This window comes from Pituophis catenifer, unplaced genomic scaffold (genome assembly GCF_029215685.1).
Source record: "Pituophis catenifer annectens isolate HBS135680 unplaced genomic scaffold, rPitCat1.0.hap2 SCAF_1, whole genome shotgun sequence".
NCBI lineage: Eukaryota > Metazoa > Chordata > Lepidosauria > Squamata > Colubridae > Pituophis > Pituophis catenifer.
The window spans coordinates 96,912,601-96,940,032 of NW_027256881.1; the positions used below are offsets into that span (position 1 = coordinate 96,912,601).

At 39.2% G+C, this 27,432-nt stretch overlaps 1 protein-coding gene across 1 annotated transcript in view; it reads right to left on the reverse strand.

Annotated features, from left to right (window-relative positions):
• Window positions 1-6,734: 6,734 nt before the first annotated feature.
• The window catches only part of DCBLD1 (discoidin, CUB and LCCL domain containing 1), a 36,372-nt gene continuing 15,674 nt past the window's right edge, over window positions 6,735-27,432 (reverse strand). The window contains exons 5-15 of the mRNA XM_070952973.1: window positions 25,635-25,707; window positions 23,721-23,854; window positions 22,989-23,029; window positions 22,189-22,404; window positions 21,201-21,325; window positions 18,431-18,578; window positions 18,222-18,338; window positions 16,326-16,416; window positions 12,864-12,913; window positions 11,409-11,528; window positions 6,735-7,576 (exon numbers count right to left, since the gene is read on the reverse strand). Of these exons, the coding sequence (XP_070809074.1) occupies window positions 7,077-7,576; window positions 11,409-11,528; window positions 12,864-12,913; window positions 16,326-16,416; window positions 18,222-18,338; window positions 18,431-18,578; window positions 21,201-21,325; window positions 22,189-22,404; window positions 22,989-23,029; window positions 23,721-23,854; window positions 25,635-25,707 (1,615 nt within the window). The 3' untranslated portion in view covers window positions 6,735-7,076. The remainder of the gene's footprint in view (window positions 7,577-11,408; window positions 11,529-12,863; window positions 12,914-16,325; window positions 16,417-18,221; window positions 18,339-18,430; window positions 18,579-21,200; window positions 21,326-22,188; window positions 22,405-22,988; window positions 23,030-23,720; window positions 23,855-25,634; window positions 25,708-27,432) is intronic.

Consider the following 27,432-nt stretch of genomic DNA (forward strand, 5'->3'; position numbering starts at 1 on the left):
TTTGGGATAGGAAGTTGTGTATGAAAAAATGTATTGTTCCATCTTACAGCTAGTCCTCAACTTACAACTGTATTTGAGCCTGCAGTTAGGGTTGTAAATTGGACCAGTAGTTAAGCAGATCACCCTATGACTATACCTGATTTTACAACCGTTTTTGTGGTGGTCATTAAGCAAACCCCATTTCACTAATGAGCACTTTTTGCCGAAAACAGGAGTAAATGCTACAAACTGGTAAAAAATTGCAGTCACATGACCACAGGATTCTGTAAATGGCTCTAAATGTGAGCCGGTAGCCAAGTGCCCAAAATGTGATCATGTGACCATGTGTGACTGTGTGTGGCTGTCGGAATTTCAAAAATTTCTCAGAAGTAGCTCTATTGTAACTTCGACCAATGGTCATTAAGTGAGGACTGTCTTCTACTATAGATGCAGAAACTCCATATTACATAGTTATTTTCTTAATTAAAATGCTAGTATAATAAATTTGCATGCCCATCTTTAAATCAGCAGGAAATTGACTTAGTAGAAATACAATTACCAAATATATGTTTCTATTTAAGTTGTAATTTAATTCCTCCCCCCCCCTCCTGCAGCAATGTTAATTCATCAAACTGTTTTATGGATTCTCTTCCGAATACAGTTACATTTTTTAAAAAGTAGTATGAAGACAAAATCACTGCAGGTCAATTAGAAAAAAAAGTTTTAGTTCTTCCCTCGAATAATCCACTACCATCCATATTCTTCTTTTCATACTTAGAGAAATGATGACTGCATCACCAGCATCGAAAAGCACAAACAGCTGTTTATTATTACATTTCAGAGATGGAATATTGCTTTGGTTAAAGTGGTGAAGATTTTGGTAACATAGATACTGAAAAAGAAGTGTGTGTAGGGGAGGCAGAATACAACCCTATTTTACACCTTTCTGGATTGAGATAACTGCAGAGAGATCGCATCTGACTTGCATTAACTGTATTTCCTTGCAGCAATTTAATTAACAGAATAACTTCTGATTATAGAGTAATAAAATGGTCTTTCTCTATGGAGGGGATCAAAGATTGATTTTCAGTCAGCAAAGGCAACATACAGGGAGTTGGTATAGAAATCTGTGTAGTTCTCTGCTACAAACTCTAGGTTAGCAAATTGGTCCCCAGTTGACTGTCTTTTCCCAATGCTTTCTTGTTTATTGACTGGAAATTTCTCACATTCTAGCCTAGGGGTGTCAAACTCACGATGACACGTCATGTGATGAATTGCAGCTTTCCTCCCTTCACTAAACCAGGGGTGGGTGTGGCCAGTGCATGATGCATCTGGCCTGCGTGACCATGAGTTTGACACCCCTGTTCTAGCCCATCCAGAAGCTTATAAAACAGAAAGGGTTATATAATTTATAGTGTAGGATGCGTAGAATGCTTAGGAAGCTAAGCAAATGATAATTGGAAGGCCCTTGCTGATATCTTTATCAAGAAATAGGACAATAGTAGAACTATTCCAGTCTTTTGGCATTGCGAATGCATTATTGATATGCATAACTAGAGAAGCCAGAGGGATTATTTTGCCTTCCACAAATCATGTGATGTTTTACTCATTCTTCATGTTTTGGTAAAGGTAATAGTTTGGGGTTTGATCAGAGTGTTGGCACCCTATTATCTAGGATTTTTCAAAATTTTGTTTGTTAGATAATTAACAAATGTTACAAAAAAGTTAGTATCTAGTCAGTGTGGTATAGTGGCTAAATTGTTGGACTAGGAGCAAGGAGATCAGATTAGTCCAGCCTCAGTCATGGAAGCTCACTGCACAACTTTGAACTAGTTGCTATTTCTAATCCCAGCGGGTTGGGATAAACAAAAGGAAAAACTATGTACATTGCTTTGTGTAAAATATATTGCCTGTATAAAATATAGTATGTTCTTCAGCATTGTCATCGTCATTCACATCAAGCAGGTACTCCTGATTTTGTATCAGCCTTGAGCTAGACTTCTTCAGTCATCTTTTCACAGCAACATAGTGGAATGCACATCCGGTTTTGCGTTGTTGCATTCTCTCACTCATTTAATATCCTGCCTTTATTATTTTTTACAAACAACTCAAGGTGATGAACATATCTACTCTGTCTTTCTACTGTTTTCCCCACAACGCTGTGAGGTGAGTTGGGCTGAGAGAGAGTGACTGCCCCTACATTACCCAGTTGGCTTTCCTGGCTAAGACTGGACTTGAATCATGGTCTCCCTGTTTCTAGCCTGATGCTTTTAACACTAGGCAGACTGGCTCTCATATAGTAAGTAATCTGGTAAAGGAAGTTGAGTGAATACAATTTTCTTGCCTGCTACTATATTATATTTCATGTGAATGCCAAATGTTTGACATTTGCCATCACCAGTACTATTTTATAGCTCTGATTTAATATGTTGAAGCTGCTCTTCTCAGTCAAGGGAATACTGATTTTAATATACTTTTATCATTGTTTTTGATTGGATGCTGCCTGAGCATTATGATAACTTGGGCTTTAACAGTATTTTATTTAAAAAATACATCCTTTGAGGAACTCACAGCCTACTGCATGTATATTTTAGTAAACGTACAGTCAACTTAAAAGACTTACTGTCAAACAGTGGTCAAACAGCTCAGTATTTTTTGGATAACTGGGAAAAAACTTCTGTTTGAAATCTATGGTGACCCCTTTACTTGTTCTACACTGCTCAAGTATTGCAAAGCTAAATTATTTTCACCTCAGTTTAATGCAGAGCGGTGGCTCTTACTATCTGGCCTGCTTTTATTTGTGTATTTACTAGGTTTTTATCCCCCTTTTATTATTTTACAAATAACTCAAGGCAACAAAACATACAACAAAACACAAAATAATATTCCTTCCCACTCCTGTTTTCTCTAAAACAACCCTGTGAGATGGGTTGGGCTGAGAGAGAATGTCACCCAAAGGCTTTCATGCCTAAAATGAGACTAGAACTCAAATCTCCTGGTTTCTAGGTCGGCACTTTAACCACTACATCAAGGTTATGCAGTGAATTACAAAGAACAACAAAAGTGTCATATATTGCATTGAAATGATTGCAGTTTCTTAGATAAAATGCATGGGCAGGGGTCACTGCATTATCTGGTGCCTGTGAGCAGTTGTTTTGGCTGTATTGTTATCTACGTCAAGGTTTGCAAGTCCAAGCATTCATTTTCCAGTACGTTTTGTCTCATTGAGGCTCCGACTCAACCCCTCCAAGACCGAGTGGCTGTGGTTGCCGGCGTCCCGATATAGCCAGCTGGTGCCATCGCTGGCTATTGGGGGCGAGTCATTGGCCCCCACGGAGAGGGCCCATAACTTGGGCGTCCTCCTGGATGCACGGCTGTCTTTAGAAGAGCATATGACGGCTGTGGCCAGGGGGGCTTTTTATCAGGTTCGCCTGATACGCCAGTTGTGCCCCTTTCTGGATCGGGACTCCTTATGCACGGTCACTCATGCCCTCGTAACTTCCCGCCTGGGCTACTGTAATGCTCTCTACATGGGGCTCCCCTTGAGGAGCACCCAGAGGCTCCAACTGGTCCAGAATGCAGCCGCATGGGTGATTATGGGGGCGACATGGCGCTCCCATGTAACACCTCTCCTGCGAGAGCTGCACTGGCTTCCGGTGGTCTTCTGGGTGCGCTTCAAGGTTTTGGTTCTCACCTTTAAAGTGCTCCATGGCTTAGGGCCTGGATATCTACGAGACTACCTTCTGCCACCGATAACCTCCCACCGGCCAATATGCTCCCACAGAGTGGGTCTCCTCAGGGTGTCGTCGGTCAAGCAATGTCGACTGGCGACCCCCAGGGGGAGAGCCTTCTCTGGGGGTACCCGCCCTCTGGAATGAGCTACCCCCAGGGATACGACTGATCCCAGACCTCTGTACTTTCTGCTGGGCTCTGAAGACTTTCTTGTTTCAGCGAGCCGGGCTGGCTTAAGATTTTAATTGATTAATTTTATGGGTAAGGGGTTTTAAAACTGGGAAGCCAAATTGATTTAATTATTTTTAAAATTATTTTAATTTTCATACTGGATGTATTTTAACCCTGGCTGTTCACCGCCCTGAGTCCTTCGGGAGAAGGGCAGTATAAAAATTTAATAAATAAATAAATAAATAAAATTAAAAAAAATAATCAATCCAGAGCAAAGCTCAGAATTAAACATGTAGCTAAACTGTTTATAAAGCTTCTGAAGCATATGATTTGATCTCAAGAAATAAATCCTTAATCAATCCTTATCTCACTGCCTATTTGTAACCAGTCAGAACTAGTTAGCTGCTCTTTCATCTCAACATCACACTTGCCATGTTTTGTTTTTTGATTTTTGCCCAATTATTGTTGCTCCTGTCTGACTGCTAAAAAGGAGAAATATTTCATATTCTTTGCTACTTATGGGCTCTTAGCACTATGTCTCTCAGAGAAGCAGACAACAGCTGATTTTTTTAAAAAAATGGGAACTGGAATAAGCAGCACTTATGATTATCTAGTCCACAGTCAGTCTGTTGTATCTCACTGAATATTTTATGATTATACTACAAGGAAGAAATAAAAGATAATCTTTCAGCATATGGAAACTGCTGATGCACTTACAAAGTATTGTCCAGTGTCACGGGGATCGTTTTTTCCACCATCGTTTTATTTATTGAATTTTCTACCCCCCCCACTTGTTTTAACTGAATATGGTTTTAGTGTAGCTCTGACTAAATGATGCAGAAATATGCAAGGCAGAAAAATACATTAGCAGTGTAGTTTCATTGAGCTAATAATGGTACTATTTCAGAGGACAGTTCCAAAGATTGTAGAGTGCTGCATAAATGGGCCAAAAATAAAACACCTCTGTAGATAAACTGCCATGAGAATGCTCCCTACGTCAGATTTTAAAGCAATTTAGCTGAACAAAGATGTCTTATAGCAGTCCAAATGTTATTTACATCTGCTGTGAATTCTTTATTAGAATTGTTCTGTGGTCTGAATTAATGGAGATGGGCCACAGTTTAGTTTTGTCTGGAAATTTTCTCATTACATTGTATCTAATTGTTTTATAGAAAGATTTCTTGACTGGATAATATTGTACAATCCATTAGCACATCATCCAACCCTCTATCCTAATTGACAATTATGGAAATTACATTCCCCAAAAGTTTGGAGGTGAAACCAAATTTATAGCATGCTTTCAAACAACATTCATGATTTATTCAATGTACACAGTTCACAACAAAGGCATTACCGTAGCTAATTCCCATGGGCTGGGTTCTTCTTAGTTAAATTATCCTCTGTCACAGCCATAATCTATAGAGCTGGCCAGAGATCTGGATTTGAAGAGCAAAATATGATTGAAAGCAGGTTGCTGCACTCCATAGCTGTAGCATCTTCTTGACAAAAAATGCATATAGTTTAAAAGATGTTCCAAACAGCTGTTAAATGTATGCATCTTGAATTGCATTTTGTCATTCAAATGTGGACATTAATCTTTTTTTTTTTTTAGCTTCAGCTGCTAAGAAATTGAATCTAACATTCTGCACACAAAATACAGGTTTTATCACATGAAAGCAATGTATAGCACCCATTTTTGTATATTTATTCAGAAATAGTCTGGGATTTGTATATGCTCTAAATTGCAACTACGTATATGTTCTGAGTTGCTGCAAAAGTAGATGTGAAAATACTGCTTTCTGTTCTTTCTGTCATAGATTTTATATACGATATATAATTAAAATATACATATAAAAAATGAATAAAAAAGAATAAAACTAACATAAGAGAATAAAGGTGAGAGAGCCAGACTGGTGTCATGGTTGAGTTCTAATCCTGCTTTAAGCACGAGGCCAGCTGAGTGAACTTGGACCAGTCACTCTCTCAGTCCCAAGAAGCAGACAAGGCCCAAACCAGGGGTGAAATCTACTTACCTTCCCTACCGATTTGGAAGCGCATGCACTGCGCGCATCACATGCGCACGCCAACCCTCTGCGCATGCGCAAACCCTTCTGCACATGCACAGAGGGTAAAAAACGACCGGGTGAGTGGGCGGAGCCTTGAGCTGCCATCGCTATCAGTTCTCTGAACCACCGCCTGTCATTGCTACTGGATCAGCCAAACCAGTCCGAACTGGGAGCATTTCACCCCTGGACCAAACCACTTCTGAAATAACACAAAGAAAACTACACAGACTAGTCCAGGCAGTTGCCAGTAATAAAAAACTGACTTGGTGCCCCCCCCCCCCAAAAAAAGAACAAAGGTAAAAGTTTACATAACTTTGGTAGGCAGTTTATTTTTTTCCATATTTCCCAAAGAAGAAATACGCATATCTTGCTTAGAATGGAAAACAAGCCAGATTCGGTCCAAGTATATATGCCACTCATATTTAGATGCTAATAGCACTATACGATCTGTGAGATTTTGAGGGAGTACAGGATTATCGCATGTCACTGAAGTGCTGTCAAATTCTATTCCCTGAGAATCTAAACTTTCATTTAAAAACAACTTTTCTAATTCTTGCCACTCCTGAATATATACTTGCTAACATGTAGGCAACCCCCATGGAAATCTTTAGAGGAGCAAATGATTGTTTTTTTAATCACGGAAGTTCTGTACCTTTCTTCCACGTGACTATCAAGAATAAATTAAAAAGGACCGCTATCATGCAGCATACATAAATTGAAAAACACTTTTTCTTATAAAATCTGTATTGTATGGGAAGTGCATAATTTTTAAACATGTCTGTTTATTTAACCATCCATTCTAAATATGATCTCCCAAGAATGAGCATTATCTCAATTTAGAATGCTGCCTCACCTAGAAATCAGTGCATTCGTTAACAGAGACAACAAAAGAAAGGTACTTTTAAGTTATTATTTTTTTTAAATTAAAACGGTATGTACACATTGCACAGTATTAATATGGAGCACCAACAACTCAGCTGTAGAGAATCCACTGCTTTCAGACCTTATTCTGAAGGCTTCTCATGGTGAAAAGAAAGAAAATGGGCGTATTACTCAAATTCTGCAGGAATGTCAGTATTCTTAGGTCCTTTCCTTTTCCTGGATCATCAGCTTTTCATGAGTTCTGGATTATAAGAGTGCTGTCACTGCAGTCTGATTTATTGGTTTGAGGTTGTATCTAGGTGTTGAATAACCCTCATTTGTCAGGGATTCGGCCTGTGGTTTTTGATAGCATGTATTATAGTCCACTATGGGCAAGATACTACTTTTAGGTTTATCATACTCTTTAATGTTTTGCGGTATTTTATAATCTCCACTGGTCCCATCTGCCTTGCATAAGGCAAGAAAAGTTCCAGAAGGAAAAGAAGAAACCGCAGGAATGTTGTAGCAATTATCTGAAGAAAAACCATTTTCAATTCCTGTACATCGCTCTACAATAGGTGTGGCATATTCTGGTTCCTGATTGGTCAAAGGTAGAGCATAATCATGGTGATTTCTTTTTTGTGGGCGGTTGTAATGATTTCTGTTCTCTGAGAGACATTTTTTCTCATCCTCTGTATCCACTGGTTTAAAAGTAGATCCCTGCCGGGTAACTGTCCCAGTTCCTATCATGATGGGTTGTTGATAATCTAGAAAGAAGACAGAAACAGCATCTTTAAAATTCTAGTTCAGATTGAATATTATTCAGCCACATTATTTCGTGTTAATTCCTGAATAGTTTGCTGTACATTGGTGAATTTGTTATGGCACTGAATGAATGGTACTTAACTATTGGTGTTCCAAGTTTCAGCACTCATGGAGTTCCTGCAATCACACGTTCATAATTTGGATACTTGACACTCATCTTGATTTTTGATCATAACAGTCTATTCTGGTCATGTGATCACAATTTACAACCTTTCCTGCTGGCTTTCCATAAACAAAATCAATGAGAAGCCAACAGGAAGTTGGGGTCACGTGAAATCCTTTCTTAACAGTCCGTGGTAATTTGCTTCATGATGTAACCAGAGACTCTGCATTTTACAATTGCATCACTTAGTAATGGAAATTCTGGTTCCATTACTTACTGTCATTAAGCAAGAACTACCTGCACTGTATGAATAGTGATGGCTAAGAAACCTTGCAGTGTTGGCTTATGAACTTTAGTGGGACAGCAGGATTACCAGCTGAAGTGTGGCAGGTTTAAGGAGAGATTGGTGGCAAAAATCTCAAAAATGGAGGACAGATGGAAAGAGAGAGCCCATGTACTAGGGACAAAAACCAGAGGCAATATGAAAGAGGCAATGTTAACCAGTCTCTCTTAACTCTAAAGAGAAGTAGAGTTCTTAAGAGTTATAGATAAGTACATACAAAGGTAACATTTCGCAAACATTTTCAGTAATGGGAAACAAACGTTTAAAATATTTCAAATTTCTGTGATTATCTTCCATGAGACAGTGGAAGAAAAGAACAATGGAACACAGTTGGAAATTGCAAAGTTAGGCTGCAAGAACTGAAATTCAATGCTGTTTTGATAGCTTAATAAAAAGAAAAAATATGCATGAAGATATATTGTGCACTATATCCTGCATTAAATCCTGTGAATTAGAAAAACCCCTTAACAGAATGCATTAAATGCATTAGCCTTTTTTTTAAAAAAACAAATTTTTTAAAAAATGCTTCCTAAACCATCCTTTCTCAACCAAACCTGTAGGTAGGCCTTGACGTATGATCACAATTGAGCCCAAAATTTTTATTGCTAAGCAGGACAGTTGTTAAGTGAACTGTGCCCCATTTTGAAACCTTTACTGCCACATAAATTTGAATGCAGGCTAATTCAGCTCACAGCCAGGAGTTCGATTCTGAGCGGATCAAGGTTGACTTAGTGTTCCATCCTTCCGAGGTCGGTAAAATGAGGACCCAGATTGTTGGGGGCATTATGCTGACTTTGTAAAACCACTTAAGAGAGGGCTGTAAAGCACCGTGAAGTGGTACATAAATCTAAGTGCTATTGCTATAAATGAATCACTGCAGTTGTTAAGTGAATTATATGGTTGTTAAGCAAATCTGGCTTCCCCCATTTACTCTGCATGTCAGAAGCCAGCTGGGAAGGTTACAAAGGGTGATCACATGACCTGGCACAGTGTAGCTGTCATAAATACATGACAGTTGTCAAGTGCCTGAATTTTGTTCATGTGACAGTTGGGATTCTGCAATGGTTGTGTAAAAAATAGTCATAAGCGGGGGTGAAATCCAGCAGGTTCTAACAGGTTCTGGAGAACTGGTAGTGGAAATTTTGAGCAGTTCAGAGAACTGGCAAATATCACCGCTGGCTGGACCCAGAGTGGGGTGGGAATGGAGATTTTGCAGTACGCTTCCCCTGGTGTAGGGTGGAAATGGGGATTTTGCAGTATCCTTCCCCTGCCACGCCCACCAAGCCACACCACACCCACCAAGCCACGCCCACAGAACTGGTAGTAAAAAAAATTGGATTTCACCACTGGTCATAAGTCACTTTTGTCAGTGCTATTGTTACTTTGAACAGTCACTAAAGGGGTAGCGGCAAGTTGAGGACTACCTGTTCATTTTGCTGGGTTTTCAGTGGCTGCTGGACTAGGCCTGCAAGATTGAGAATTGTATCTCTCATAAAGCTATAAAATTAATTTTGTGAAAAAGTGCCTGTTTCCAAAATTGTTTAGAACATCTGAAGTTGAACGTCGCCTCTCCTTTTGGTGGGAAGAGATACTAAACAAACTTCCATCCCCCTATACAGAAATTGCCTTTGGATTATTCATATAGCTCAAATAAGATAATTGGTGCATGGACACCAGCAAGCATGGAAAGAAGGCCCATCCATTTTTACTTCCAAATCTGCTTATTTGAGCTAATCAAAGTTTCATGGTGTCTTGCATTAGAGCAAATGACCTGCAAAAGCCCCATGACAGAGTGCATTAAGGCTCAACATTTCAACAAACCCTCAATCATGAATAGAAATCACTTAAGTGTCAGGACATCACCTAGTCTCTCGTCAAAGGAACCCTTTTAATCAACTTTCTATGTTTTTATAAATATTTGTAAATGTTAGCAATGGGGGAAGCAATTGGAGAAAAGAATGGGAACAGTTTAATACATTAGCAATGTTTTTGTTTTTTAAAAACATAATACGGATAGTTCCTGAGTTACAATAGGAATTGGGACTAGAATTTTCTAACCGATGTTGTTGTAAAGCATGAGGTCATGTGTCCTTAATGACAGCAGTCCTGGTTGCTGTTAATTGAATCCCATTGGTTCTGAGACAAGGTCCCACCCTGATCCAAGCCATTTCCAGCTTGATCCCTCTCAGCCCTGAGCCTTGGTATAAGGGACTGCCTCCTCTTCAATTCTTCTGACCTGCCTCCCTCCCTCCCTCCCTTCTCCATCCCTGCCCTTCTGGCTACCTTGTACTCCACTGTCCTGTGTTCAATGCCCCTGCTGGCCTGACCGCTCCATCTGATCTTTGCTGTCTTTTTCCTGCCTCTACTGACAAGCCATGCCTGCCCCTTGTCCAGACAGCACATGCCCTTGTTCCAATCCCATGCAGACTTCTTGTGAGATTTTGGAAGGCTTCTGTGGCAGGCTGATGGGGCCAGTGCAGTGGTGGGTTTCAAATTTTTTTACTACCGGTTCTGTGGGCGTGGCTTGATGGGCGTGGCAGGGGAAGGATACTGCAAAATCCCCATTTCCTCCCAATCAGCTGGGCCTCGGGAGGCAGAGAATAGATGGGGGCGGGGCCAGTCAGAGGTGGTATTTACCGGTTCTCCGAACTACTCAAAATTTCTGCTACCGGTTCTCCAGAACTGGTCAAAACCTGCTGAAACCCACCTCTGGGCCAGTGGAATGCAGGGAAGTCAAAAGGGGGCTGGGTCATAGATGGATGGGGGGGGAGTTGAAGTGTCTCTGTAGTTTGCAGTGCAGGCGAGTTGCCAAGCATCCAAATATTTTGATCCCATGCAATGGACATAACTTCGGGGGGGGGGGGGGAGAGTGTAACTACCATTCATTCAGCACTACCATGCCTTTGAACGTCTACAGAGATTCTCAATCATCCATGTCATGGTTGTCCCAAAAGTGGTTTTCCAAAAAGCAACTGGACTTCCTTCCTTCAATTCCCCATCAGTCAATTAGAACTGAAGCTTCTTGGATGAGAAGCAAAATGTGTTCAAAAGAAAAAAAACCAGTTGCCTTTTGGGAAAGCACCTTTGGGACATACCTTTGAATGATCACTGAATGAATGATCATAACTTAAGGACTGCCTGTACATTATTTTTTTAAAACATGCAAAACTTTGCCAAAGGGCAGGAAACCAAGCCTTTCTGAACAGAGAAAATCACTATAAATCAATCACCTGTGAACTACACTGCCTTGCCCTAGGTTAAGGAGAGAGAGATCAAATGTTTTGCACATTATAGTGTCAGAAACAGTGATTGTTTTCAAAATAATTACCTGCCATCTCGCTCGTGATCAGTTCCAGATTTTTGGCTGCCTCTTTTTCATTATTGTAAGTGATGGGGAATTCCGCAGATTGATATCGGACAAAGGGTGGTTGAATTTGTTTCCAGAAACCTAGAACAGAAACTAGACATGAAACCTAGAAACCTAGCTATGTTTAATCTCATAAAAGTAGATTAATCTAAAGCACTGCATGCACAGCATCTATTTACTCTTAAGTTGTTGGGGGCACATAGATTTATTAAGTGATTATCATAAAATTGCCTTTAAAATGATTTGGAAACCAATTACAATACTAATTGTAGCTTGTATCAGAATCTTCACTACTAGCATTAGCACTATCGAATTATCTCTGTAAGGCTCAAAATGTTGAAGGCCCACTTGAATGGAATTCTAAGGTAAAGGTAAAGGTTTCCCTCCTGTCAGTTGTGTCTCTAGGGCACGGTGCTCGTCTCAGTTTATTGGCCAAGGGAGCCAGCGTTGTCCAAAGACAATTTCCATGGTCATGTGGCCATCATGGCTATATGCCAGCGGTCCCCAAACTTTTGGGCACCAGGGACCGGTTCCGTGAAGACAGGTTTTTCCACAGACTGGAGGGGGTGTGGTTTCACTTGCTGCCTGCATGCATCCCACAAGCTTCGCTTGTTTGCGTGGCCTAGTTTCTGCCATGCTGCGGACTGGTGCCGGTCCATGGACCGGGGATTGGGGAACCTGTTACATGCCAATGGCGCATGGAACGCTGTTACTTCCCACCAAAGTGATACCTATTTATCTACTTGCGAATTCTACTAGGACACAATTAGTTTTCTTATCTCTTGTAGTAATGGAGGTTTATACTTTCTTTTTTAGATGGCAAAGAGCTAGTGTGTGGAAGCTATTTCTCAAGGGAGACTGCAAAAGCTCAACTTGTATACACAAGATTTCTAGCTCTACAAAATATTCTGTGGAAAGTAGCACTTTATTTCTTGTACAGTCATGAGTATATATTATATATTTTTAATGTGCCTTCAAAATCCTAGTGCTGCTGAAATTTAGGCCTTGCCGTGTTTCTGATGAAAGCCGGGCCCTGCTGGAGAGTCAAAGCAGCAGCATAATACATTAAAAGTGTTCTATAAAAACCTTGGTGGTTGTATAGCATCATAAATCATTCATGCAAACATAAATGGCAGGGGAACAAATATAAGAACCTATCCACAGATTCCCACAGAGCAGTCAGAGAAGCTGAAAAACAGGATGAGCAGGATCAGGGATATCAGTGCCAGCTCTCTCTGAATGTCCAGCTCTGTTCAACTCACTATATATAAAACATGATGCATAGAGGTCAGGAGAGAGAAAGGTGGAGCAGGTCAAGGATATTCCTCCTCCTGAATCCAAAAGATATTACTGATCAGCAGGAAACATTTTTTATTCCTTCTTGTTCTATAACAAAAACAAAAGATTGCTACTAACTTGGTTTTCCACTGTCAGATGAACCATACGTAGTACCTTTCTTTCCTTTTCTGTAAGGAAGAACAAGATAAATTACACATTCCCTGCTTCAGTTCAAATAGATTTCACAGAATCTATTAACTTGGGAAATTCCAAACTGCAGGCAATTCTGAATTTTCAGGCCTATATCTTTATTATGTACTATGGATATTGTCAAGAATCCACAAATCATGGGCAGATTTGTTATTTTTCCTAGAAGTCAGATACATAGCGTTCGTACTACAGTTTCACTAGACTTCCAAGTTCAGGCGCTATGGAGTTTAGATTGAAATCATTTTTATTTATATTCACAGTGTCATTAACAAACTAATCAGGAAGCTAACAATTTCTCCCTTTATTTGTTCAATTTATAACATTTCCTTCAAGAGTTCAAGGTGGCTTAAAAATGAAGATCTTCCTTTGTTTCATTGCCACATGAACTTTGCAGGTAGATTGGACTAGAGAGAACAACTATTTCAAAGACAGCCCATGTCTAAGTGTAAATTTGTATAGATATTGCCCTACTTATGAATTTCAAGTTGCAAACTTTTGCAGAAATGAGCAAATCTGATCGCAAGTCCATCCTAAAAGGTCCTGGAAGGCAGGAAAAGGTTAGTTTCTAGCATGCTGTTTGCAGATTTATTTATTGAATTTATATACACCCAGATACTCTACCACATTTTTTAAAATACTAGTTAGGACTTGCAAAGAGCCTCTCAGAACTTAATTTGTTCATAAGTAGAGTAGATAATGTCTGTACTTGGGTCTCCCCAGCCCTAGTCTAGCATCTTTTGAATAAAACTGGCATTGCGATGAATCTCTTTCCCAACCTCTGGCACACATCATAAAAAGGTAGATATTTTTAGTTTGTTAACCAGCCAGAGTCTAGTAATCTGTTTAATGTCTTATGTAAACTAAGGCTTCTCTGAAAAATATATAGCCTCCAAAATCAGTATTTCTATCATTGATCAAGCTATAAAGATAAAAGTAAAGGTTCCCCTCGCACATGTGCTAGTCGTTCCTGACTCTAGGGGGCAGTGCTCATCTCCGTTTCAAAGCCGAAGAGCCAGCACTGTCCGAAGACGTCTCCGTGGTCATGTGGCTGGCGTGACTAAACGCCAAAGGTGCACAGAATGCTATTACCTTCCCACCAAAGGTGGTCCCTATTTTTCTACTTGCATTTTTTACGTGCTTTCGAACTGCTAGGTTGGCAGAAGCTGGGACAAGTCACAGGAGCTCATCCCGTTACGCGGCACTAGGGATTTGAACTGCTGAACTCCTGACCTTTCAATCGACCAGCTCAGCGTCTTAGCCACTGATCAAGCTATAGTTTACAATAGAATTTATTTCATGAATCTAAGCTTGGGCTATGTATGGCTGAGGCAATCAGTGGCATCATACGACATGTATGACCTTCTGTTCCAATTGATTATTTTGTGCTGGTAAAACAGCAGAATGCGCCTACTCATTCTTTATTTGAAAATATTACTTAAGATAAGGAGCCGGTTCGCATCAGTAATACTATTCCTTTCATTAGGTTCCAGGGTGAAGAGGAGTTAGAAAGTTCATTCTTCACTAAGACTAGATGGCTTGACAAGGAGCAAAGTGGAATGTAAGGTGATTTGACAGGATGCTAACTCAGTGTGTCAATCAAGTTGTGTCCATGTCTACAAATTTCTCTCTGTTCACCAGCAGCCCGAACGTGTGTTTACTCAAAAACCAATCTCCATGCAGCTCTGTGGAACTCTTTTTTTTTTTTTTTTGCTTATTGTGATGTACAATACAATTCAGAAAGAAAGCATAGTTAAAAGCTACAGGACAGCAAAACCTTATTTTAATAGGTCACTTGCAGGAAGGGGGTAGTGGATACTCCTAAATGTCTTATTAAATATCAAAAGTACAGTACATAATCACAGTGTTTTTTGTTATTGTAATATGCAAATTGAAATGTAAACCACATAATGAAATCTGGGTCATGAACCTCTGCAGACGTTAAAAATTAAGGTAAAATTAATATAACTATATCTGTCTTGTCTGGATTGCTTTTGATTTAGAGCACGGGTGTCAAACTTGATCGCATCATGGGCCGGATCGTGACATATCACGAAGTTTTTTGCCTTTGCAGAGCTGGGTGGGCGTGGTCTGCATGTCATGTATCCGGTCCGTGGCCCGCCAGTTTGACAGGCCTGATTTAGAGTATTTGTCCATTATGTCAGTGGACATCCAGACTGAAATTTGATCTGCTGCATCTAGAATTTGTTAAACGGCGATAGTTTAAATCAAGATTTCACAGTAAATAGGTTTGTATTCCATGATAAACCAATAATCACCAAACTATAGCCTTATGTAGCAGTGTGTCCATTACGAGAGAGAGACAGCAAGAGAAAAAAATACTTGCTTTGAGGATATTTTTTTTGTAAGCTACTTTTTTCTGTCTATGTTCAGAAATCACAATACAACATCACAAAAAGCTCAGCATAATTTTCCCCCCTCTGCCTCAGTTCTCCTTTAATGATTGAGTGCATTTTTTTAAAATGATTTTCTCTTTCAAGGCTAAATCAAATGCAGCTATCCTCTTCTGAGCTAATTCTCCATGCAAATAATTAACATTAATGAACTGGCAGGGGTTCTTGAAAGCTTCTTGAAACAATGCTTTGATCTGGCTTGATCTTGCTCTTCTGTTATGCTTGCCCACGAAATGTGGAAAGAACTCTCTGAGCAGGCACACTTTGTCAAGCTATACAGTCAGCTCTCCTCTTCCTTCTTAGGTGCAATTTATAATAACCACATATTCTCATGGGTAAATCAGGAATTGTAGATTCCAAAATGCACCACCAAAATTGGCCTTGGTTTATCTACAGATGGCTTTTTCACATGCAATATATGCAGTATTTTTTTTAAAAAAAGAACCCATGTATTCCTTATATTCTGATGGATAATCCAACCCTGGAATTTTTAAACAAAAATACTATGAAAAATGTACCATCCATAAATACGCCAATTGTAAAAATTAAAATGTTCAAAAATTTGGAGGGCCATCTTATTCACGCGTGGCACATTTTCCATGGTATTTTGGTTACAATTCAAGACTCGGCGTATTTGCTGATGGGCTTATCCACCAGTACATACTATATGCAAATGAATGTTAAGAGAAGAAGAGAAGGAGATAGAGAAAGCCACACGTCTCTTGGAGGCTCGGAATTGTGGAAGCCTGATAAACTAAACTAATTCAAACTGTTGGGAATTAAAGGAGATATCAGACATGCAATAATTTATAAAGAATATATAAAATCATTAAACAAAACAATATTTTCCCCATTGGAATTATTTTTATCTACCAATTACTTTTGAAACATCATAATGAATAAAGAGGCTACACCTATCCAAACGGTGACAATGATCATGTGTCTAATTCTGAATGAGAAAAAAAAATAAGTCACTTACTTTCGCAGTGCAGTAAAGATCCAGATTCCCAATAACAGGAGCAGCAAAAACACCACCAGGGTTGGAATAATGATAGCCATAAGATTCAATCCTTAAAAAAATGTAAAATATAAACCAAGATTTAAAATATGTTAAAAACAAAACTAGAAAACTGACTTGAGAGCTGCACTACACACTAATGGATTACAGAGGAGTACATCTCTTGTAAAGCAGACACTCTTTATTCTAATACAAAAACAAAATTGATGGGAGTGCTATTCTACTGTGACTTAAAAAAGCTACACATACACTGTATTTTCCGGCGTATAAGATGACTGGGCGTATAAGACGACCCCAGACTTTTCCGGTTAAAATATAGGGTTTGGGCTATACTCGCCATATAAGACTACCCCTCTTCCAACGCACACCAAATAAAAATTAAAAAACATCAACTGGCTCACCCACAATGTAAAAGCAGCTGTGCTAGACCCAAAATGGCCCCTGCAACAAGCAGGAACCTCACACAGCCACAAAAAGCCCAAAAACCCAACTTTCACACTTTACACACACAAAATTCCACATACAGCTTTGTGAGATTTTGAGTGTTTGTGTAGTTAGAGTGAAACACTACAGAAACACACTAAATCTCAGAAAGCTGCACAAATATTATTTTATTTTATTTTTATTTTTATATGAAAGCTAAATTTAAAACTTCCTAAACTTTAAATGGCTAGGTCTAAAAAAGAACAACTAAAAAAAACCCCAATTAACTATTTTTTTAAAGCTCCCAAAGGGGAAAAAAACTTACCCAATAGAACAGGGGTCTCCAACCTTGGCAACTTTAAGACTTGTAGACTTCAACTCCAAGAATTCCTCAGCCAGCTTTGCTTTGCTGGCTGAGGAATTCTGGGAGTTGAAGTCCACAACTCCCTGCCTGCTTGATTGCAGGCAGGGAGTGGCTTGCTGATGGAATGGATTGCAGGCAAGCAAAGCAAGGCAAGCGTTGCGACTAGCAGCTAAGGTAAGCAAGCTGGAGGGGCAAAACTTTTTTCCTTTTTCATGGCTCTGGCGATCCAAGCTGAGTTGCCTGATTAGCAGGCAACACAGTTGGGATCGTCAGAGTTTGGATTGCCAGAGCCATGTAAAAGGAAAAAACTTTTCTCCTTTTACATGGCTCTGGCGATCCCAGCTGAGCTGCCTGATTAGCAGGCAACTCAGCTGGGATGGTCAGAGCTTGGCCCGTCAGAGCCTTTCGGGCTGGTCTGCCTGGTTACAGGAGAACGACCCCCGGCGTATAAGACGACCCCCGACTTTTGAGAAGATTTTCACGTGTTAAAAAGTCGTCTTATACGCCGGAAAATACGGTACATACATACATACATACATACATACATACATGAGAAGTTGATGGAAAAATGGCTAATGTTAAGTGCCCAAAATCTTGTCCTCCATAATTGGATTACATTGGAGTAAGCTCATTATTCAATAAGCTCATTATGGAATCATTGCTTCTATGATTAAATGATGCTGCCAACATGGCAGAATTCCAATGGCGTGATTTCAGACCACTTGGAGGGAGTTTTAAGGATGAAAATGGGAGCAGACTGCTGTCCACTTCCTCTTCCATTTTATTTTTGAAGAAAGCAAAATATGTCACTGAAAGTCTGCTACTGTCCTGTCAAACTGCAGTGATAGCAGCTCATGAAGCAGAAGCCACAAGTGGAATGCTGGGCAAATACGAGGAAAGCAGATAGATACAGAAAATGTGTGTATTTGAGGAGGGACAGGGGAACGGGACGGATGGGAACTGCCTGCCTTTGACCCTGGACGGTGTGACTGTTTTTTGAATAGTTGTTTCCAACAGCTAAAACTTTTCTTCTCCATTTCACATACATAGGATTGCACTGATTGTCATACCTAAGTTGGTTTCAACTAAAGGTATATATTCTGTGCTTGATTGGTCATCTTTTTTAGTGGAAGCGCCTGTGCTTTGACTTGGTCTCTGTCCGAGTGGATGAATAAAAGAGCTGTTACCTACAAGCAGATTAAAAAAAATGTCAACATCTCATTTGTGGAACAATCAGATTCTACTTTTTACAAGCTGTGTAATGATAAAAATGGCTTACTTCGGGCTGCTCGACAACCAATAAGTTCCACTTTCAGGGCTATTCTTTTGTACCAGGTCTGTGGAATAATTCTCAGAAAGCGAGCTACTATAGGGGGAATAAAATTATTCCGAACTATATCTCCATGATTTGAGTTGGCTTTGAATACCTGCAATACGGAAGAAAAACAAACCACACACAAAACAGGATTAATGATATAAGAGAAAGTTAGGAACAAATGGGGATTTATAAAAGACAAATAACATAATTCTTGTTCCACAAATTAATCTTTCATGGAAATATGGTAAGAGGATGGTTAAACTGAGCAATTCAAATCTGCTTTGGCAATACCGTATTTTCCGGCGTATAAGACGACTGGGCGTATAAGACGACCCCTGACTTTTCCTGTTAAAATATAGGGTTTGGGCTATACTCGCCGTATAAGACTGCCCCTCTTCCAACGCACACCAAATAAAAATTAAAAAACATCAACTGGCTCACCCACAATGTAAAAACAGCTGTGCTAGACCCAAAATGGCCCCTGAAACAAGCAGGAACCTCACACAGCCACAAAAAGCCCCCAAAAAAACTACTTTCACACTTTACACACACACAACACAACACAACACAACACAACACAACTGGCTCACCCACAATGTAAAAGCAGCTGTGCTAGACCCAAAATGGCCCCTGCAACAAGCAGGAACCTCACACAGCCACAAAAAGCCCAAAAAACCAACTTTCACACTTTACACACACACAACACAATAGGCTCACCCACAATGTAAAAGCAGCTGTGCTAGACTCAAAATGGCCCCTGCAACAAGCAGGAACCTCACACAGCCACAAAAAGCCCAAAAAACCAACTTTCACACTTTACACACACAAAATTCCACATACAGCTTTGTGAGATTTTGTGTGTTTGTGTAGTTAGAGTGAAACACTACAGAAACACACTAAATCTCAGAAAGCTGCACAAATATTACTTTATTTTATTTTATTTTTATTTTTATATGAAAGCTAAATTTAAAACTTCCTAAACTTTAAATGGCTAGGTCTAAAAAAGAAGAACTAAAAAAACCCCAATTGACTATTTTTTTTAAAGCTACCAAAGGGGAAAAAAACTTACCCAATAGAACAGGGATCTCCAACCTTGGCAACTTTAAGACTTGTAGACTTCAACTCCCAGAATTCCTCAGCCAGCTTTGTTTTGCTGGCTGAGGAATTCTGGGAGTTGAAGTCCACAACTCCTGCCTGCATGATTGCAGGCAGGGAGTGGCTTGCTGATGGAATGGATTCAGGCAAGCGAAGCAAGGCAAGCGTTGCGATTAGCAGCTAAGGTAAGCAAGCTGGAGGGGGAAAACTTTTCCTTTTACAGGGCTCTGGGCTCTGGCGATCCCAGCTGAGTTGCCTGATTAGCAGGCAACGCAGCTGGGATCGTCAGAGCTTGGATCGATGGCTCTGGCGATCCCAGCTGCGTTGCCTGATCGGCAGGCAACTCAGCTGGGATCGTCAGAGCTTGCATAGCCATGTAAAAAGAAAAAAGTTTTTTCCTTTAACATGGCTCTGGCATCCCAGCTGAGTTGCCTGATTAGCAAGCAAAGCTGGGATCGTCAGAGCTTCGATCGCCAGAGCCATTTAAGGCTCGTCAGAGTCTTTTGGTTACAGGAGCCTGGTTACAGGAGAAGGACACCCGGCGTATAAGACGACCCCCGACTTTTGAGAAGATTTTCATGTGTTAAAAAGTCGTCTTATACGCCGGAAAATACGGTAACTACAATATAAGAAATGGGGTAGGATTTTTTGACTAGCAAATGCTATGTCACTGCCCAAATTTGAGCAGTGTCTGGCATAGAGAAGACCAACTTGATAGAATTGAAGAATCTAAACCTGGATGCCATGAACTGCCAAGTTAGCAAAATAAGTCAGCACAACAACAAAAGGCCCTGCAGTTTTGGGCTGAGGCCCATTTTTGTCAGCCATTTTGTTTCTCATAGTGGTCAACTTTGGGGTATTCAAAACTCCATCCTCAATAGTCCTATCCTCTATGAATGTGTATCCAGTCCGCCTTTAAAGCCATCCAAGTTAGTGGCTATTGCTATGTCTTATGGCAATGAAGTCTACAGGATAACTATGTGCCGCTGTAAACCTAGCCATCTGGAAAACTGGAATTTGCATCATTATATCTAGATGGGGCTTTTCCCACCTGTTGAAAGAAATTGGGGAGAAAACCAACCCATTTGGAACCAGTTCATTCTGGATTCTCCCACACCCCCTGGCCAGGATTTAGTAAATAAATGCCACCATGATTTATGTTTGGTAAAATTTGCATAGAGATACCTGAATAAACAAATTACTATTAAATGTTTGTACATTTTTATTAACAATATTAACAATGGCAGACACACTGTCCATGTTCTGCCTTGCACACGAAAAAAATAGGTTTATAAGCACAAACCTTTCTGTTGTATGTGTATATAGTTTAAAATGTTGTCAAATTGTTAACAAAATTTCTTTATTTCACTACTGTTAGGGTTCTCAGAACCTATAAAAATATAATCTCTTTATATGTTTATAATTGCTCTATCATGAAGCAATTACCACTAATTTATGAATGCTAGGAATACAGCAAGCTATTCAGCTAAACTTAAGGACACTTGAACCTCATTTCAGTCAATAGGATTTTGATGAGTCTAACACTGCTGCTTCAATCATAAAAAAAGTACTGGAGAAAAAAAACCCTCAATAACCCTGTTCTCCCTCAATTCTCCATCCCCCTAACCAGCATTACCTTTTCTTCATTGCTTAAGATTCTTTTGTAAGTTCTCCATTTTGAGTTATTATTTTTATAGTTCACAACAAATGTCTTAACGTAATAATTAAAATGAAGCACAGTAGACCCCGTAGTTCTAATTCCTTGTAATGAAAGAAAAGAGAATATAAATAAACATGAAACTAAACTTTTCTTCAAATAATATTAATATATTGAGACCAAACTTAAAAACATCAATAAGTTAGCTTTATATTTTATCACCATTTCCACTACTGTTCAGGTTTAAAACATTCGTTTACATACATACCTTCTATCAATAGATAAAAATGTCTGTCCATTTAAGAAGCCCAATTTGCCATAAATAATAATAAGAACCAAAAAAAATATGTTAATTCTGGATTGTGATTTTACATATGAGTATAGTCCAACCCCCATCAATAAGCATAGAGGATTTCATTGGCTAGCAACTAGGAGCAATTCTCACAAGACAAAACCATTGTATTTTATTATCTGTACCAGATTAGTTTATATAGTTCTTTAAAAAAATGAGGCTTCAGGATGCAAAACATTATGGAGAGAAGTTTCTAAATACAGTGCACATGCAACAACAAACGCAACCAAAACAAGACTATATGAACAGTAACAACTGGGCTCTTCTTGTGAGACATAGCCATTTAGGTTTATTTAACCACTTTGTTTTGCATTAGAGCCAAGATAAGGTTTGAGCCCAAAGCATCAACATATAGTTTATTCCATAGAAAGCCAGAATTGTTTAGCTCTAGCTTACCATGTTGTCTGAACATAGCATTGAATTATAAAAGACAAGTAATTTTATTCCATGAATAATTGACCCAGAAGCATCTGCAGGATCCAAAACTCAAAAATGAAAAAGCAGTGGTTGTGCCCTCATGATGCAAAGACCACACTTTTATAATTGTATACAATATCATGGCACAGATATTAAAGGCATATGCTGCTGTACTGAGCAGGAAGCCTCCGAACTGACCTGTAATTCTAATTTTCTCTCCCAAGTCAATTTCCAGCCACTGTTGAGGGTTACTCTGGTTTGCTGCCCAAGATGGTCCAGGAACTTTAAGCCAAGCTTTCTGAGGAGACCACTCAACTAACTCCCCAACTTCATTGATTTCATCCCAGGATGATGATGCAGTTATCTGAATATTCAAAGCATCTCCACTTCCTAAATTCAGTGCTTTGTCACAACCTTTAAATAATAAAAAGAATGTACATTTTTGTTTTCACTGTACATACTATATCAGAAAAATACTTGCTTTGCCCAGTAGGACATTTATCCTGGACATTTTTAATGCTCTACTCAAATGTAGAACCCAACATCTGTATTTAATTGTTGATAAGAAGCACTTACATATTATTTAGCAGAATTGGATAAATTCCCCAAGTGAAGGTTTTGATTTCCAAAGATGATATTATTTTGACACTAAATGAATTGAATGCTGGTGAAATTGCGGGAGGGGGGGGGATACATAGGTATCCCTCCAACCAATCACTAGGATGGGTGGATTGCCAAGTGCCTGAATCTTGATTATGTGAGGGTATTGCAACAGCTATAACTTCAGACGAGGATAATACCAAGCACCATAATAATTTTGAACGGTCATTAAATGGTTGTAAATTAAGGATTATCTGTAGAAACACCTACTCGATAGCAAAATAAGTGGATTTTATTTTGAGTAATAGCTAAATAATATTTATAATAACAGCTTTGAAATACTAATTAAAATAGTTATGCTTTATTGAGCAAAAAAGCAAAATAATAATACTCCTTACCATTTGAGTTAAAAACAAATCGCTTGTTTGATAGAGATCCACTGTCAAGAAAAAAGATACCATAATGTTAACTATCTAGTGTCATAGATATGTGTTTGTGTGTACCGGTATTATCTGTCTATGTTTACCAACCAACCATTCAAAGCTATTTACTTATGTATGATTTTGTTAGCAGTTCTATTTCAAAGAATGAACTCCTTCCATGACTTAGAATTATGGTAACAGATCTGATGTCTATTATTATTTAACTGTACTACTGAGGTTATGCAAACGACCCTGAGTAATAAATGCAATTTAGTTGCCGTTTAGTTCAGGAGCCAGTTTAATATCATACTTTGGCAACCAGCGACTGACTTTTGACACATATAACTTCATTTAATAGGCTGAAAAACCGAACAAAGCTAATGCCCACAATTGGCTTTTCTCTTTGAACAATTCAGCAAGCAAACTGGGAAGGTAGAGTTGCTCATGCTAAGGGAGGTACAGACCAATTGCGTTGTTAAAAAAAAAAAAAAGGAAACAGCTTTGTATGGGAACATAGAGTTATAGGGCTCCTTATTATGTTAAGGATAGCATACGCAAACATGATTTTACTTCAGATCAAATTATGGTTATTTAGGCTTCCTAGTTTAATTATGACTTCTTTTGAAAGAGAAGGAAAGGTGCTGTATACTACTATATCCTGGCTTTAAGTAAGCATATCATAAGCCAAGCACCAAAAACAATACTTACTCTTGGGAAAGGATGCCATTGGCCAAGATACCCTGATATCGATTTTTTCCTTTCAACTGAACTACATTGATCTGGCCACCCACTTCATCTGCAATGATTCCAGCGTGTATGGCAGATTTGCACAGAAAAGATGTCTGGTGTAATAAAGTCAAATTAACAAACAAACAAACAAACAAACAAACCATAACAAAGATTACGTTTTAATACTTAAATAACGCATACCCATCTAGCCAATAATAGAGGCCACTCTTTCAAAAATCAAGTCTAATAGAAAAGGAAAGTAACATTTCTCTGGAAATTATCTATTTAACTGGAGAAGAGGCAGCGTTACTTCTGAAAAGATTGCAACAACTTGGCCTGTTAGGTAAATATGCTCTAAGGTTAATATTTTACAATGCAGTAATCTTTCCTTGCTCAGGAATCATTAAGTGCCATTTCCTCAAAATACAGGTGGTGAAGAATAATGCCACATGCTCTGGTCATTTAGTTGAAGATGCTCTATGAAGAGGAGGACTTTGAATTATTGCCTAAAAAAGCTTGTTAAGCCTAAGTGAATCAAAAGAAATGGCATGTGAAGATTATATCAATTGGCACTGATCTAAATGAAACTACACACCCACATAAATACACATACAAGCGAACACCATGAGGAGTACGATAATAAAAGAACAACCAGTCATTATATTGACCAGATCAAAACACACATAATTCTCTCTGTACTTCCAAACTGTGTGCAAAACATAAATCTATACTCGGCTTCAACTGATCTTTCCATGACTGCCCCATCAGTCCAGCAATCCAGGTGAAGCAATACCTCTTTTTTGCTATGCCCTACAGCGAAGCTGCAATGTTGTAGTGAGGCAACTGCCTTAACTGGCTGTTCTGTTCATATGTGCAAGAGGACATTTTCCTTCAAGCAAAACAACACATGAAGTGGTCTGTCTCACAGCATCAACTGGAAGCAATGGGGGCAGAACCCGTTCTTAGATTTGCAGTGCTACTTTGCTCCACTGAGCAATCCTGAGACGCCTCTGCAAAATGATCTGCAGGATGTCATGGAACGGAGGATTATCAGATTTGTAGATGACGGCAAAATCAAAATAACCTTGACCTAAGGCTTAATCTAAATCCAATTGAGTGATGTTTAAAGGTGTCCATGGTGCCTTTTGTAGCTGATCCTCTGATAAAGGATTTGAGACACCAGGCTTATTAGCTGGGCAATAAGGCTCCTAGGAGGATCTAGGGTTCTTACTAGACCACCATCTGAACATGGGGAAGCAGCGTCATGCAGAGCTATTTAGGCCTCGATCGCCACCTGCTGGAGAAACTTAGTGGATTCTTACACTGACCATAAACATGTTTTATGTTTCACGCAGCCCGATGTAGTGCTTTAATAGCAGTTTTTCTGATCTTCACTCACAATAAGATTCCTGCAAAATATATTACTGTACCTAACTTTCAAAACAGTTTTCAGATCACAACAGATGGATTTTTTAGTTTAATAGAAAAACGGTTCTATCAGCCAGACTAGCAACCATTTAGCCTGAATTAAACAAAAAAGCATACTTTATGTGCTTCTCATTGTTAAGCCTGACATTTCAAGGTTGGCTCAGCCTTCCATCCTTCCAAGGTCGGTAAAAGGAGGACTCAGATTGTTGGGGGCAATAGGCTGACTCTAAACTGCTTAGAGATGGCTGTAAAGTACTATTAAGCGGTATATAAGTCTAAGTGCTATTGCTATTATCTGCACATGTTCATATCACTATTTCCAGATCTTAATATGTTCCATGTTGCATAATAACTTGTACTGACCTTGACTTAAGTTAAATGTTTTATCGACTAGTCAAAAATATCTCGAAAACAGTGCTGCCGTTTTTTTCCTTCTAAATCCGCTCTTTACATTGGGGTACTTACATCTCTGTAGCCTTCTATGATATTACCAGAGATATCTCCTATTATATCTCTGCAACCAGGAGGACAGTACCTGCTACCAGAGAAAAAAAGAGGGCTCATTATTTGAAGTAGAGATTAGTAATGTGTGCAGTATGCACACACACTCATAAATACAGGCATAAACACAAATGATGCTAAAATCAAGGCTTTCCCCCTCAAAATTCCAGTTGATTCACACACAATAGCATAAACGCCCACAACAGCAGCAACTGGAATGCATGTTCTCTGTTTCTTGGATGTTATGTACCAAGAGTTGTTTTATAATCCACTACATATTGTCACAGTTCTACCTGCCCACCCAAGTCTAGCTTTTACCACATAGTTACTGTATTTTCTGGCGTATAAGATGACTGGGTGTATAAGACGACCCCCGACTTTTCCTGTTAAAATATAGAGTTTGGGCTATACTCACCGTATAAGACTACCCCTCTTCCAACTCACACCAAATAAAAATAAAATAAAATAAATAAAATTAAATTAATAAAAATACACACATACAACACAACACAACTGGCTCACCCACAATGTAAAAGCAGCTGTGCTAGACCCAAAATGGCTCCTGCAACAAGCAGGAACCTCACACAGCCACAAAAAGTCCCCAAAACCAACTTTTACACTTTACACACACAAAATTCCACATACAGCTTTGTGAGATTTTGAGTGTTTGTGTAGTTAGAGTGAAACACTACAGAAACACACTAAATCTCAGAAAGCTGCACAAATATTATTTTATTTTATTTTTATTTTTATATAAAAGCAGCTAAATTTAAAACTTCCTAAACTTTAAATGGCTAGGTCTAAAAAAAGAACAACTAAAAAAACCCCAATTAACTATTTTTTTTAAAGCTCCCAAAGGGGAAAAAAACTTACCCAATAGAACAGGGGTCTCCAACCTTGGCAACTTTAAGACTTGTAGACTTCAACTCCCAGAATTCCTCAGCCAGCTTTGCTTTGTTGGCTGAGGAATTCTGGGAGTTGAAGTCCACAACTCCCTGCCTGCTTGATTGCAGGCAGGGAGATTCAGTTGCTTGCTGATGCAATCGATTGCAGGCAAGCGAAGCAAGGCAAGCGTTGCGACTAGGAGCTAAGGTAACCAAGCTGGAGGGGAGGGGATTTTTGCTACTGATTAGCAGTCAGTCAGAGCCATTTAAAAGAAAAAACTTTTTTAAATGGCTCTGGCGATCCAAGCTGAGTTGCCTGATTAGCAGGCAACTCAGCTGGGATGGTCAGAGCTTGGCTCGTCAGATCCTTTCAGGCTGGTCTGCCTGGTTACAAGAACAACACCCAGCATATAAAACAACCCCCGACTTTTGAGAAGATTTTCATGTGTTAAAAAGTCGTCTTATACGCCGGAAAATACGGTAGTTAGATCTTGATAGTATTTGCAGCTGCTCTGACAACTACTGTATGTTAAACTGCTTCTGTAGCTTTTATAGATGTGGACAGCTCTGTAAGGTGCTGCTGTTTCATCACAGAGTCCACTAGCAGCAGCTATCAGAGGTATCACTGTTTCTGAAGGTTACAATAATGAATTTGGGGTGGGGGGGAAGCAAGAAAAAGAGGAGATGACTCCTGAGACTCTGCTTTGTGGTGTACAATTTTCTTTCATCCTTACTAAGATTTTGCTGTGTGTGAACAAAAAACGCATGCTCTGAATAACAGCATGGTCATATGCATTTCCCTCGATTCATTAGCCAGTACCAAGTCCGGCTAAAAAATATACCCATCCTCACTGTTTCTGAAACTATATCTTGCTTGT